The following is a 16,383-nucleotide window of genomic DNA, read 5'->3' on the forward strand; positions in this document are numbered from 1 at the left end:
GGAAAACAATTTAATTGAAACAGAAGCATGTGAAAATTACACACCAAAACCAATAAATAAAAATGATATTAGAGCAGAGCAAATCAAAACACTGGTTTATACATTTGAGAGGACTACCAAGTGTAAATGAATGGCAGTAGTCCGTTAATGAACGGATCAGTGATATAAACTAGATAGGTAGCAGTTGCAAGTAATTGTAAAAACATTTGCTTTCTCAGCAAAGAAAACAATCAAGAGCATGAAGAAGAGAGACTACAGAATGGGAGAAAATTTGCCACCAGCACCTCAGATAAGTCATTAATTTTCAGGATAAACAAAGAACTCAAAAAGCTTAACACCAAAACCAAACAAAATCAACAAAAATAACCCAATCAAAAAAAACAGGCAAAGGAACTAAAAAGACAATTCTCAAAAGAAATAGAGTTGGAGCTGGGGACTGAACTCAGGGGGCAAGACATTAAAACACTAGCTATAAAGTACTCCGTTTGTGGAGTGCTTGCCACACTTTGCCTTGCTTGCACAAGGCCCTGGGTTCAATTTCCAGCCCAACCAAAAAAAAGGAAAGAAATCATATACAAATATATGAAAAAAATGTTCAATATCTCTAGTAATTAGAAAAATGCAAATTAAAACTGACATTTCACTTCAATCTGACCAGAATGGCAATTCTCAAAAATAAAAGTGACAATAAATGTTAGCAAGGATATGGGGGAAAAGGTACACTCATACACTTTTGGTGAGACTGCAAATTAATGCAATCTTCCAGGAAAGCAGTGTAGATATTCCTCAAAAAAGTAAGAATGGAACCACCATTTGACCCAGTTATCCCATCCCTCCATATATACCCAAAGGAATTAAAATCAGCATATTATAGTGACACAGCCACATCAATGTTTATAGCAGCATATTTGCAATAGCTAAGCTATGGAGCCAACCTAGATGCCCACCAACAAGTGGATAAAGAAACTGTGGTACATACACACAATGGAATATTATTCAGCCACAAATAATAATTACTTCATGATATTCACCAGCAAATAAATGGATCTGGAGACTATCATGCTAAGTGAAATAGGCCAATCCCAAAAAAACAAAGTTCATATGTTTTCTCTGATATGTAGATGTTAACCCACAATAAAGGGTGGGTGAGAGGGTGAACAAAAGTTCACTGGTTTAGACAAAGGGGAATGAAGGGAAGGGAGGGGAGAAAGGAATAGGAAAGAGTGGAATGAATCTGACATAACTTTCCTGTGTACATATATAAATACACCACAGTGAATTTCACCATTGTGTACATGCACAAGACTGAGATCCTAATTAAAATAAGATATATTCCATGCTTGTATAAATATGTCAAAATAGATTCTACTGTCATGTATAACTAAAGAGAAAAAAATTGCTTTGCTATATAACATATGCTGATTTGTATGAGATAGATCCTGAGCAGAGTTACAAAACATTAGGAACATAAAAATGTTGCTACCAAGGAATTTACATTCTCAATGAAGAAAGAACAAAACATTAAGGCACTAGCTATAAATGTACACAAAGAAGTACAAAAGGATTTTATTGCCATATTGTATACAAAAAAACAGAAATAAAAATTATTAATGTATTAATAGTCACTGGTTAAAATAATATGCAGAGGCCGCTGGAGCTCAGTGGTAGCGCACTTGCCTGGCATGTGTGAGGCACTGGGTTCGATTCTCAGCACCATACATAAATAAATAAAAGTCTATCAACAACTAAAAAGAATTTAAAAATAATAATTATAATATGCAGGAAGACCATATTATAAAATATTAGGTAGGCATTTTTTTAAATGTTGGCAACTGACATGGAAATCTCTAAATGACATTACAAGTGGAAAAAAAAACATAAATGCCATTTGTTAAAACACACACTTGTGAATGCACAGAAGGGAATGCAAAATAGGTACACTAAATTGTTTGTAAGTCTAGGACTGGGAACAGGGATGAGGTACAACAGGAAACATTCATATTTTATACTTTATCCTCTTGTACTTGAGTACCATATCATAAGGAATGAAACACAGAAGGGGCACTGGATCAAGTCAGAAAACCAGCTTTTACCTCTTTCACACCCTGATAGGTAATACTATACTTACTCACCCACGCATTCTGAACTTCTTTTCTCAAGTACTTCAAGATTGCTGTATGGATACAATGTTTATGCACTTTGTCAAATACTTACTTTTGCTGATTGACTACGCTGAGATATAAGCTTGATGAGGAAAGTCAGGCTTTCTTGATCACTGTTACATCCCCAAGACCCATAAAAGAGCTAACCCACCACACAAGGCACTCCATATTTTGCTATATAATATCATAGATGCACTATGTTAAGAACATATTTTATATATGTGTATTAAGAACTGTAATGCAAAAAGTACTTGTATATGGCATAATTTGGCATGAACATGCTTTATATACAGAGTTACAAAAACTTGTGCTGTAAATGGGTGATAATGAGTGTAATGCATTCCATATTGTCATGTATGCAAAAAACAAATAAATGATTTTTTTTAAAGTGCATATTTTCTTGGCTCATAACTTTACATACTTCCTAATACTTCCATTGTAAAGGAATTTATAACAGGGGGCTACTAATTTTGCATCCATGTATATGAAAGTTTTCTAGGAAAAGTAAAGATGATTTACATAGAAAAAGATAGGAAATAGCCTGAGCAAATGTTTTAAGGAAAATATTATTTTTCCTATCTGGAGGATGAACAGCAGTAATTTGTATGAAACCAGATGGTTACTAATAGAGATAAGGGATAATAATGTCGAAAAACAAGATATAGGATTATTCTGGCCTATAGGCCATCTGTTTGCAACCTCTGACTATATTAGTAAAGAATCTGAAAATGAGCCAACGATAAAATTTACTCTGTAAGCAAATAAGTAAAAACCCTTAACTATTGGAAAAAATATGACGTAATAAAATCTGTTTTAGAAGCATTCACACTACTGGATGGGTTGACGAGAACAAAGAGACCAAGGGCAAGAACGCATATTACCACCACCCAGGAATAATGCCACTGGATCAAATTAGAAGAGGAAAAAGAAAAGGAGGTGATGGAGCTAAACTACAGTGCTAAAGAAAAACAAAAGAATTTTAAAGATGAGAGAGTTCTCTGAAATCATCAGTTCCAATGCTACCTTCCTAGAGATATTGAAAATGAAGGCTCAGAGAGGTCACGTAACTATTGATAGCAAATTATAAATATGATCAGATTCTTAGTGTAACTCAACATTCTCTCAATAATAGTGACAATCAACGATTTTTAACTAAGAAGAAATGAAGTATGGAGAGGAAAAAGGGATGTTTTTTTCAAGGTTTCAAGCATGAAAACATTGTTGCTACTAAAGAGAACTAACTGAAGCAAATGGGAGGATTAATTTGTGAAGGAAAATGTCTTGTTTTGGACATGCTGACTTTGACAAAATTGCAAGAAATCAAAGTAGCAGTGTCTGGTATAGTACAGATATGTCCACATTCACTATAGGCAATCTTTATCCAAATGTTTTCCAAGCAGAAAGTTTTATATTTTTTTTTAAAGAGAGAGAGAGAGAGGAGAGAGAGAGGAGAGAGAGAGACAGAGAATTTTTAATATTTATTTTTTAGTTCTCGGCGGACACAACATCTTTTGTTGGTATGTGGTGCTGAGGATCGAACCGGGGCCGCACGCATGCCAGGCGTGCGCGCTACCGCTTGAGCCACATCCCCAGCCCGAAAGTTTTATATTTTTTTCCTTGAGTTATAGCATGCATTTGTCTAAGATACTCTCATTTAAAAAATTACATAAAACGGGGCTGGGGATGTGGCTTAAGTGGTAGTGCACTCGCCTAGCATGCATGAGGCACTGGGTTCGATTCTCAGCACCACGTAAAAATAAAATAAAGATCTGTGTCAACCTAAAAAACCTAAAAAATAAATATATTTTTTAAAAATTACATAAAAACATGGAACCTGGGCTGGGGATGAGGCTCAGTGGTAGAGTGTTTGCCTAGCAAGCATAAGCTTTGATCCACAGCACCATAAAACAAAACATGGAGTCTGATATCCATAGGTCAATTCATCAACAGCTGAAATACTGAAAGTACCTGGAAGGCACAGCAGTACCACATGGTCAAAGTAGATTATACTAGAAGGCAAGGAAGAATGCTTATGAATATTGGCATAAACTCCTATAACATGTAACTTAAGCTGGGCAGTGGCACACCTGTCATTCCTATTAGTCAGGAGGCTAAGGCTGGAGGAACACAAATTCCAAGTCAGCCTAGGCTTAGTTTTTTTTTTTTTTTTTTTTGCAGGGTAGGGTTCTGGGGATTGAACTCAGGGGCACTTGGCCACTGAGCCACATCCCCAGCCCTATTTTATATTTTATTTAGAGACAGGGTCTCACTGAGTTGCTTAGCACCTTGCTTTTGCTGAGGCTGGCTTTGAACTCTTGATCTTCTTGCCTAAGCCTCCCTAGTAGCTGGGATTACAGGCATGCACCACCGTGCCCGGCCCAACTTAGTTTATCTTGACATGTGAATCCATCCATCTACTACTTGCTGTCTATCTATCCATCTTTTTTTCTTGGTACTGGGGTTGAACCCAGGGGCATTCTCCACTGAGCTATATCCCCCACCCTTTTTACTTTTTCTTTTGAGACAGGATCTCATTAAGTTGCCCGGGTTGGCCATGAACTTGCAATCTTCCTCACTTGCAATCTTCCTCACTCAATCTCCCCAGCAGCTGAGGCAGAAGGATTACAAATTTGAGGATAGCCTTGGCAACTTAGCGAGACACTATCTCAAAATAAAAAATAAAAAGAGCTGGGGATGTGGGCTGGGGCTGTAGCTCAGTGGTACAGCACTATATTTTAAAGAATATAGCTGGAAAGACTTTGAAATCCATTTCTGACCCGGGACTAGAATAAAATAACTAGAAAAAAATACATAAGAGGAATTGTCCCACAAAGATTATATTAGCACCAGGAAGAGTAACATACACCTCTAATCCCAGCTACTCAGGAGGCTGAAGCAGAAGGACCACACTTTGAGGCCAGCACGGGCAACTCAGAAAGAACCTAACTCGAAATGAAAAAGGCTGGGGCCATGCTCGGTGGCACACGCCATCAAACCCACGATCTCACATATGCTAGGCAAGTGCTCTACCACTGAACCACAACCCCAGCCCCACATTATTTCTTACACTGGGTGGTGTGGCTCCTCCATTTAAATTTACATTCCCACCTCTGAAGCAGAAATCATGTCTACTTTAATATCCCTACACCTAGCATAACCCATGGCACATAGTAAGTACTCAGTAAGTACTTGTTAATGAATGAATGCTGGTCTTAGCAATCAATACAACTCTCAGATGAAAAAAACAAATCACTTCTTTAAGGAAAACTTTTAAGTTTTACATTTAAAATTACTAATTTTTAAAAGCCATTCTTTGTGTGGTGTGTGTGTGTGTCTCACCAGGTATTAAATCCAAGCAAGGCACTCTACTACTGAGCCATATTCCCTGACCTTTTTATATTTTTGCTGGTCTTAAACTGCCTTAGCCTCCAGTGTAGCTGGGAATACAAGCGTGCTCCATGGCACCCTGCTCACATTGAGGATTTTTATTTTGGGGTATTTTTTGGTATCTGGAATTGAACCCAGGGGAGCTTAACCATATCCCCTTCCCTTTTTGTACTTAAAAACAGGGTCTCACTAACTTGCGAGGGGCCTAAGTTGTTGAGGCTGTCTTTGAATTTGCGATACTCCTATCTCAGTCTCCCAAGCCACTGATGACAGGTGTGTACCACCACAACTGGCTCACATTGGTTTTTATTTGCTGATGATTTAAAAAATAACATTTCTGAGCAAGATTCAGGGAGCAGGGTTTGGTGGCCCATGTGTGTATCCCCAGCTACCTGGCAGGCAAAGGCAAGAAAATCACAAGTTTGTGGCCAGCCTCAGCGACTTAATAAGATCCTGTCTCAAAATTAAATATAAAAACGACTGAGGACATACCTCAGTGGTAAAACACTCAGGGGTTCAACCCCTAATACTGCAAAAGTATTTTTTTTCTAAAAACAGTAGTGAATTCTCCTTAACTTTCTCCATTCAGCATTCATTGATCTGATACTTCTCACCCCTTTCTATTTCTTCTTCTGCTTAACTCCAATAAATTTCATCATTCCAATACCATTACAGTAAGAGGGAAAAATTTAACACATCTAAGAAATTTTACAGATTATATTATTTGAATATATACCTTTATTTTTTATTCTATGAAAGAAAAAAGCTTAAAGGATAACACATTTCCAAAATGTTTTAATTCTGTATGTCGGAGCAAAACACTAAATCCTTTTAAAAGGTTCCTTAATGAATAAGGATGGTCAAACTAAAAAGGATTTTACTAAGTCATCTGGTTTTGCTTCTTGCACTCATTACATTTCACAAAATATTCCTAAAGATGGAGAATTTGTAAATGTGCTTGGTGTTTGTGGTTAACTACCTGTACACAACTTTTTTTTTGTCCCAAGATCTTATTTATTACAATGTGTTTGCTCTGTGTTCAGGATCCTATATCTTCCAAATGACACATTTATAACTCCATCCTCCCTTTTTAATAAATTACCTCAGAGAACACATTAGTTTCCACAGACTTGTTAAAGGGCAATTTATAAAACTGGAAAAATCTCTTAAAAAAGATCTAGAGAGCACAAGCCCTCTAATCCCATCTACTCAGGAGCCTAAGGCAGGAGGATGACTAGCTCAAAGCCAGCCTGGTCAATTTAGTGAGACTAAAAAATAAAACAAAACTAGGGGTTCAGGGAAAACTGAAGAATAGTTCCTATTTTTAGGTAATAAGCATTTACTGAGAATCGCTGTTCAGAATAAACATGATCATGAAATAGATTAAATAAATACAAGACTATGACTATCAATGTGATTCAACAAGTCTTCAACAAGACTTCCAGACCTCCTGTTTTGTTCGGAGTAATTGGTCACTGCTACCACGTATCAACAACCAATCTAAATAATAGGTCAAAGATGTCAGATTTTCAAAAGAAAGAGAACAAAAGTGATTATAAATTAAATATGGTTGGGGCTGGGGTTGTGGCTCAGCAGTAGATCACTCGCCTAGCACATGCAAGGCCCTGGATTCAATCCTCAGCACCACATAAAAATAAATAAAATAAAAGTATTTTTGTGTCCAACTACAACTAAAAAATCAATATTTCAAAAAAAATTAAATAAGGTAGACCATAAGTAAAGTGTTTAATGAAGACGTATAGTGAGTACATGGAAGTTCATTATACAACTCTCTACTTATATGTTTGAAAAAATAAACATTTTTCTGAGATTGGGGATTAAACTCTGAAGTGCTTTACCACTGAGATACATTCCCAGTCCTCTTTACTTAACTTTTTTCATTTTAAGACAAATTCTCACTAAACTGCTAAGGAGGGTTTCAAACTTAAAATCCTCCTCAGCTTCCCGAGTAGCTGGGATTTTTTTATAGGTATGTGCCACCATGTCCAGGTAAAAATTTTTATTAAATGAGTTAAAAATGATTCCTCTCTGATTGACTTCATAATATAGAATAAGAATTTTAAAATAGCTAATTGTGATTCAATTTGGGAGAGAAGACATTAACACTACCATTAATTCATTTAACAGACAGACCTGCTGACCAAACTCAACCACAGACAAAGACTAAATCAAAACAAAATTGTGTGCCTGTGGGTCACTTCCACAAGTCTGAAGTATATTATTTTAACTATATAAAATGAATGATATAAGATTATTCAGAATGACAGAAAAGGGTTACTTGGGAGGGCATAGAAATAGCCAGATGGGGGGCTGGGATTGTGGCTCAGAGGTAGAGCACGGGTGGGACCTGGGTTCGATCTTCAGCACCACATAAAAATAAAAAGGCACTGTGTTGTGTCCATCTACACCTAAAAATTAAAAAAAAAAAAAAAAAAAAAAGAAAAGAAATAGCTAGATGCAGTGGCACACATCTATAATCCCAGGGACTCAAGAGGCTGAAGCAGGAGGATTACAAATTTGAGGATAGCCTTGATTACTTAATGAGACACTGTCTCAAAATAAAAAATAAAAAGAGCTGAGGATGTGGGCTGGGGCTGCAGCTGCAGCTCCGTGGTAGAGCACTTGCTAGCACATATGAGGCACTGGTTTGATCCTCAGCACCACATAAAAAAATAAATAAAGGTACTGTGTCCATTACAACTAAAAATTTAAATTTAAAAAAAAAAAAAAAAAAAAACAAGAGCTGGGGATGAAACTCAGTGGTAAAAGTGTGCAAGTTCAATCTCCAGTATCCAAAAAAACAAAAACAAAACAAAACAACCACACAAAACAATAAAGGACATACTACTTCAGGTTGAGTAGTTCATAGTATTCATGTGCCTATTTGCTAAAAGCACTCTAAATTACTCAGGACTTGGTTTTAAAAGTTTAATAGTAAAGCCTGAATTATTCATTGGGAAGCTTTTAATGTACTTCTAACTTCCTAGACACCAAAAGCATTTTTGGTTGGGCAGTCTCTAAAACTACTTGTTGAAGGGGCTGGGTGCAGTGTTGCATGCCTATAATCCCAGAGGCTTGGGAGGCTAAGATAGGAGGATCCTGAGTTCAAAGCCAGCCTCAGCAAAAGTGAGGTGCTAAATAACTCAGTGAGACTCTGTCTCTAAATAAAATACAAAATAGGGCTGGGATTTGGCTCAGTGGCCGAGTGCTCCTGGGTTCAATCCCTGGTACCCCAAAACAATAAATAAAAAATAAGGATAGTTGTTAAAGAAGGCATATTTTTGTAACAGATTAGAAAAAAAATTAAACACAACAAATCTGCTTAAGAGGACACAATATACTTCAAAGCCAAATGTGGCAAGACCTGGGTTATTTAGCATGTTACCTATAAGTAATTTCTAAAAAAATGGTTATAATACAAATTAAAAAAAAAATCAAGCCAAAAATCTTGGTTAATGCCAAGAAATCTGTTAAGTAATATCAAGGTATCCCAAAACAATTATTTTGGGGGAAGAATTATTTAAGTCTAGAGAATCTATAAGTTAATTTCTCATATTTGCATGTATTGGACTGGCTCTAGCTCAGCAGTTCCTTCGACACAGAACTTACAACCACATTTGCATGTATAATCACTACTATTTTTTAAATACATTTTTAGATGGTGAAGGACCTTTATTTTATTCATTTATTTATATGTGCTGCTAAGAACTGAACCCAATGCCTCACAAGCACTCTACCACTGAGCCACAACCCCAGCCCCACATCCCCTGCTCTTTTAAAACAGTTCTCGCTAAATTGCTGAGGCTGGCTTCAAACTTGCAACCCTTCTACTTCAGCCTCACCTTCCAGAGCTGCTGGGACTATAGGCGTGTGCCACCAAACCCAACAGATCTACTTCTTAATATTTGCTCTCCTTCTGTATATTTTCACGGCTCTTTTACATACTTATTACCCAACAGACAGCAGTTTTAAAATTCAGAGTTGTATGTACCAAACAACTTGTAGACCATGCATTACAGGAAAGTCACAGGAACAATAAAAGGAGTTTCAATTAATACAAGCCACACTCTGGATAAAACCCAGAACCTACTGAGGCACCATAAAACCAATTCAGAACTTTGATAACAACTACTCACAAATTTAATCACCTGAAAAATACAGATAAAATTTTAATGATGACATTGAAATGTCAAAGTCCCTAATGCTGTGCCTAAGTATTTTCTAATCAGTTCTTTTAAAACTCCCCTATTGTTGAGCAGCAGAATCTCTAAAACTACATGGAAACACCTATATTTAAAATATGTGAAACTCTAGTTAAATAGGAGAAACTGGCCTAATCTCCAACTTCTCAGTTGCATGAAAAAAAATTTAAGTATGTAGATTTAAGTAAATCTAAAATACCTTTGAGTATAAAATACTGTGATTTTTCTGACTATGACATTTGACCTCAACAGCTCAGGAAGACTGAGGCAGGAAGATCATAAGTTCAAAGCCAGCCTCAGCAAAAAGTAAAGGGCTAAGCAACTCAGTGAGACCCTGTCTCTAAATAAAAATACAAAATAAGGCTGGTGATATGACTCAGTGGTCAAGTGCCCCTCAGTTCAATCCTTGGTATCAAAGAGGGGGGGGGGGGAGAGAGAGGGAGGGAGATATTTGACAATTCAATTTATTTGAGCCTTAATTTCTGCTGATTCTGAACCAGATACTGCTGGAAGTGGAAGATCCAAGAAATAAAGTTAAGAAAGCTAACAAATATCCTTTTGTTATAAAAACAAAGAAAAAGGTCAAGTGCAGTGGCTCACTCCTATAATCCCAATGACTTGGAGGACCAAAAGCAGGAGGACCACAAATTTGAGGATAACCTTACCAACCTTAGTAAGACTCAGTCTCAAAAAGAAGACTGGGGATGTAGCACAATGGTGAAACACCAGCCAGGCGTGGTGGCGCATACCTAAGATAGGAGGATCTCAAGTTCAAAGCCAGCCTCAGCAAAAAGCAAGGTACAACCCAACTCAGTGAGACCCTGTCTCTAAATAAAATAGGCCTGGGGATGTTGCTCAGTGGTCGAGTGCCCCTGAGTTCAATCCCATCCCTGATACCACATAAAAAAGGTAAAACATCACTTTACAGTGGTAACATGGTTAAAAACAAACAAAACAAAAAAAGAGAAGAAAAAGTATTATATAATCAACAATTAGAATTCTTTTCAATTAAATTTCTTTCATTCTTCATCTAACATGTGAAAAGAAAATAAATAAGGCTGCGGATGTAGCTGAGTGGTAGAACACCTGCCTAGCGCACACAAGGCCTTGGTTTGATTCCCAGCACTGAAGAAAAAAAAAGGAAAGTGGTATCTTCAATTCAAAGAATTGTGAACTACTAGACTGTGTCACCAAAAAGCATTTTCCTATAGGATTTCGGTGCTAAAGAAAGAATAGCTCTGCAATTATAAGCCATTAATACAGAAGATGAAAAATTAATAACAGCCCCTTTTAGTAATAAGGTCACAAGGAATCACACCATCAATGATTTTCAAATTCTTACGGACACCACGCTAAAACTCCAGTCTCATAAAAATTCTTTAGCTCATCCTCAAAACTCTCTTCCTGAGAAAGTCACACCTACTTAATTCCAACCTTATTTAAGACAATCTCTTTCTATCAGGCTAGCAAGAGTTTTCCTTCCCAGTTTAACTCTGCAGGTGCCTTTAAAGTGCTTTTCTTCTTCTTCTTTTTTTTTCTTTTTGGCAGTGCTGGGCTTGAACCCAGGGCCTCATGAATGGTAGGCAAGTGCCTTACAATTCGGCTGCACCCTACCTATAAGAGCTTTTCTTAACTGCTTATCATATAATACAAAGCACTTCAGTTTTAAGCCTCATCTCCATGTTCTATGCCATAGAAAAATGTTTCCAATTAAGACGGTGGTTTCTTTTTTCTTTTTCTTTTTTTTTAAATCATGGAGTTTAAGATCCATATTTCAGAGACGGTAAAAATCTTTTTAAAAAATTGTATACTTTATAATTCATCAGTAATTTTTTTCTTATACTAGGGATTAAACCCAGGGGCACTTAACCACTAAGCCACATCCCCAGTCCTTTTTGTATTTTATTTAGAAACAGGATCTCACTGAGTTGCTTAGGACCTCGATAAATTGCTGAGACTGGCTTTGAAGTCGTGATCCTCCTGCCTCAGCCTTCCAAACCAAGGGATACAGGCATGTACCACCATGCCCGGCCATCAGTAAGTTTTATAAAAAGGAAAGTCCGAGAACAAGCATTTATTATCTTTATTTACATGATGAATAATTAATGATTAAGAATTCCCAACAAAACAGAAAACATTCGGGAGGAAACTCAGATCAGAAAACTTAAGTTTGTAGAAAGGGGACAAATGCCACCAGTTATTAAAGCTGAGTGGTAAGTATTAGGTCCATGGGTGCTCATTATACTATTCTATCTGCCTATGTTTGAAATATTTCAATAATAAAAACACTGCAAATGTTAAAAAAATAAAAAAAATTAGGGTTTGGTTCCAGTTCCACTTTACATCAACAGACTTGAGTGATTTTAAGTTACTTAATTACCATTAAGGCTAATTTCTCATCTGTAAACTGCAGATAATACATGTCACAGAAATCATTGCAGCTTAATAGTAGTATCTTGCCTAACATGCAGGACTCCCTGGGTTCACACACAAAAGAGGCACATAACTGCATTATGTACATTTTGAGATGTAAAGCATAACAGATTTTTTTTTTTATCATTACTATAAGTCCAAATCTTGCTATGGTTAACTTTAGAATATTAGGAAAAAGGGAAAAAACCTAAATTCTGACATTTTGTTAATCTCATTCTTTAAATTATCTGAAGAGATAATTTAGCTATTAAATAAAATTACTTTAATTGTTAAATTTTATAAAACAATAAGTATGAAGAATCTCAGAATATACAGATAATTATAATTATAGATTTCAAATGTATTACAACATAGTAGAAAATATTTTAATTTTGGAAACTTGAGTAGATAGAAACTTTTCTGCCATTACTATCTGCCATAGTTCTTATACACATGCTCAGAAACCAGATTTCTTACTCTGTAGTATTCTACTTAAAAACATTTTAGGCTCATAGTTTCAATTGTCTTCCCAATTAGGAAATGACAGAAGTGTTTCTTTTGCATATGTCCTTATCTTTTCTGTTTGAAGTATGTCCTTAATTTAAATCTTCCTCTGAAAGACGAAACCACTCATTTAGACATCTTTAGCTAGGGGAACTCACTGCTTCTGAAAAGGTAAGCTGGAAATCTTTTCTTCATTTGACACATTTCTGGCAAATGAGAAATAAAGCCAGTTTGAGGTTTATCCCTTACTAGCTCCCCACTACCACTGAGTGCATCTGTAAAGGGAAGCAACTCAATATCATTTCAACCAAATCCAAAAGTTAGGCAATCAATTCCTGTTCCATTTTAAAAGACCCATCATTATGTGTTTTATCTTCTGAATTTAAATGATGATACTCTTTGCTGGGCAAGATGGTGCAGACCTATAATCCCAGTGGCTCGAGAGGCTGAAGCAAGAGGATTGCAAGTTCAAACCCAGCCTCAGCAACTTAAGCAAGGCCCTAAACAACTCAGCAAGACTGAGTCAAAATACACACACACAAAAAAAGGAAGGGATGGAGCTGGGGTTGTGGCTCAAGTGGTAAAGTGCTTGCTTAGCACCTGTGAGGCACTGGGTTCAATCCTCAGCACCACATAAAAATAAAGATATTATATCTGCCTAAAAACTAAATATTAAAAAAAAAAAAAAAGGAAGGGCTGGGGATGTGACCCAGGATAAGTGCCCCTGGGGTTCAATCCCTGGTACCAAAAAAAAAAAAAAGATGAAAATCTTAAGACCAATCATCGAATCTAAACTGAGCTTTCTATTAGGAGTCAGCAATACAGATGAATTTTAAGTGACAATGCTACTCTCAAGTTACTGTATAAATGTAAGCATTTACTAATGTTTTTCTTACTGGGCTCCACAATATACATGGGCACAAATATTATTTTTCATTACTGTTGATCGAACCTATGCATACACAAACCAAGCACTCTACTGAGCTGCATCCCCATGTCGTTTTCAGACATGGTCTTCCTAAGTTGCCTAGGATGGCCTTGAACTTGGGATCCTCCCGCTTTAACTTCCCAAGTAGTTGATTTTACAGGCATTCACCATAACACTCAGCTATAAATCTACACAAATCTTAACAAAACATGTATACCACTCTGGGTAAAAATCTATTCTATTTGCCAGGCATGACAGCGCATGCCTATATGACTCAAGAGGCTGAGGCAGGAAGATTCCAAGTTAGAGACCAGCCTCAGCAACTTAGCAAGGCCCTAAGTAACTTAGCAAAACCCTGTCTCCAAAAAAAAAAAAAAAAAGGCTGGGGTTGTGGTTCAGTGATTAAGTGTTCCCTGCCTCACCCGAAAAAATCTATAGGGGCTGGGGTTGTTGCTCTGTGGTGCAGCACTCTCCTGGCACGCGAGAGGCACTGGGTTTGATCCTCACACCACATAAAAATAAAACAAAGGTATTGTGTCCACCTACAACTAAAAACAAAAATTAAAAAAAAAAAATCATCTATAGTGCTGGATACAGTGGTGCACACCTGTAATCCCCACAACTCAGGAGGCTGAGACAGGAGAAATGGAGTTCAAAGCCAGCCTCAGCAAAGGCAAGGTACTAAGCAATTCAGTGAGATCCTTTCTCTAAATAAAAATACAAAATAGGGTTGGGGATGTGGTTCAGTAGCCAAGTGCACCTGAATTCAATCCCTGGCACAAAAAAAAAAAAAAATCATCTATAGTATTTCTGAACTAAAAGTACAAATGATGTATTATGCTAACTACCTCTACTTTCCAATTAAGTACTTTTAAAAAACTGTTCTGAAGAATGAAAAAACTTGTAAATATCAACCTCTGTGAGCAAAACTATTATTAAAGATATAAATTATCAATCCAAGGGGCTAGGGTTGTGGCTCAGTGGTAGAGTGCTCGCCTAGCATGTGTGAGGCCCTGGGTTTGACCCTCAGCACATATAAATAAATAAAATAAAGATATTGTGTCCAACTACAACTAAAAAATAAACATTTAAAAAAATAAAAAAATATATTAAATTATCAATCCGAATAGACAATATAAGGAATGTAAATTCCTCTAACGACACTGTTAAAAAATTATTGCCTAATAATCTGACAAAAAAAAATGAGGGCTTTATCAAGTAGTCTGTTTTTGTAGCACACCAATTATCAAATGATAGATTTAATACGTACAGTTCCAGAAAGGACATCATGGGGGCAACAGTTGAGAAGATGACTCTTGCATACTCTGTCATCACTGAATTTGATTCGTTGACGAGTAGTATCTCCTGTAATATAGAAAAGTTAATAACATTCAAGGTTAGACAACTAGAAAGTATTTATTTTCTCAGAGCCCTGGTATCACTAACTTTGTATGTGTGGCTCTATTCACACACATTTATAAATCAGCTCAAGAGGGATTAGTTTTTTTTTACATAACATCCTACAGAAAAACTATTTTAGACAACATGCAGTTGCGATATGTGTACTGCACATGTAATTCAAATAGTCAAAGTGGGAAAGCAATGCATTCTGTTAAACAGAGGACTTCAGAAAAGCATAGGATTTTAGAGCAGGAATGGACCTTAAAGATTATCAAGTCCAACTCCTTCATATTGCAGGTGAGGAAACTGAGGCTCCAAGAGGTTAAGCAACTTGCAACAGACCCACTAAGAGATTTTCTACTGGTATACAATGTTCCCTTCTTGACAGTAAGCACTGATTTATTTTGTAATTATTTACATTAATTGAAAAACATAAAAAGTAATCTTGCAAACATTGCATACACACTGCGAATCCCCACTGAACCCCAGACGCCATTTCTTCCACTATTTTGTTCCAGTTGAAGTGTCTCCCTTTTGCTGCCGGGAGGAGTTAGAGAGGGTAGAATAACGCGTTTAAGAGCGTACAAACCTGGAAGAAGGACTTACACACCAGTCAAACAAAGGCACATTGCCTAACTGAAATGTTAACTTTAATGCCTCCAAAGGTTCCATACCTCCAAGTTTTATGTAGTCTGTGCTATATATTGCCAAACTGGGTACATTTAAATTCATTCTGTCTTCATATAAAACAATACACCTCCTAATCAACAGAAGCATCCAACCTGCTTATGGCTATCAACTCAAAACTTTAAAGAATCTAAAAAAAGAAAAGTAACTAGCTCTAATAACAAAATACAGATGTTAGTTACATTTTTTTTTTGGCTTAGAATCTCTTTGGAAAAATAAAAGAAAAATTCATAAGATGTTTCCTCTTTCTATATAGAATGATAAGCCCTAAGAAATGTAGGTGTTTTATTTTAGCCTTAAATTGATATCATCATTGATAAATGAAAACCTACTGGTGAATTACTGAAGCAAAAATTGTTAGTACTAAAAGAGACTGTAAATACCTAGGTAGTTCACATGATGCCTGGAGTACTTCATACACTTTCATCTAGGAAATGATTCAATCATTTAAATTAATTTCTGTATTTTCACATGTGAAGTAACAGGGTTCAAACTTTATCCCTTCAAATGGTCCTATATTGAAGAGCGTAACTTAAATTCAATACTATGGGGTAAGATTTTGTTTAAATTGTTTTAATGTGGTTAAAAAGATTTAAAGATCATTCTAATTTGCAACCAGGGTATATACATTTTTAAGGATAATAATTTATAGTTAAAATAGTAGCTTCAGAGCAGTTCA

General features: G+C 36.3%; 1 protein-coding gene across 2 annotated transcripts in view; it reads right to left on the reverse strand.

Annotated features, from left to right (window-relative positions):
• The window catches only part of Luc7l2 (LUC7 like 2, pre-mRNA splicing factor), a 72,221-nt gene that overhangs the window by 41,530 nt on the left and 14,308 nt on the right, over positions 1-16,383 (reverse strand). For both annotated transcript variants that reach the window (XM_026405403.2, XM_026405404.2), the window contains one exon: positions 14,887-14,981. In XM_026405403.2, the coding sequence (XP_026261188.1) occupies positions 14,887-14,981 (95 nt within the window). The remainder of the gene's footprint in view (positions 1-14,886; positions 14,982-16,383) is intronic.

This window comes from Urocitellus parryii, chromosome 3 (genome assembly GCF_045843805.1).
Source record: "Urocitellus parryii isolate mUroPar1 chromosome 3, mUroPar1.hap1, whole genome shotgun sequence".
In the NCBI taxonomy this organism is placed as follows: domain Eukaryota; kingdom Metazoa; phylum Chordata; class Mammalia; order Rodentia; family Sciuridae; genus Urocitellus; species Urocitellus parryii.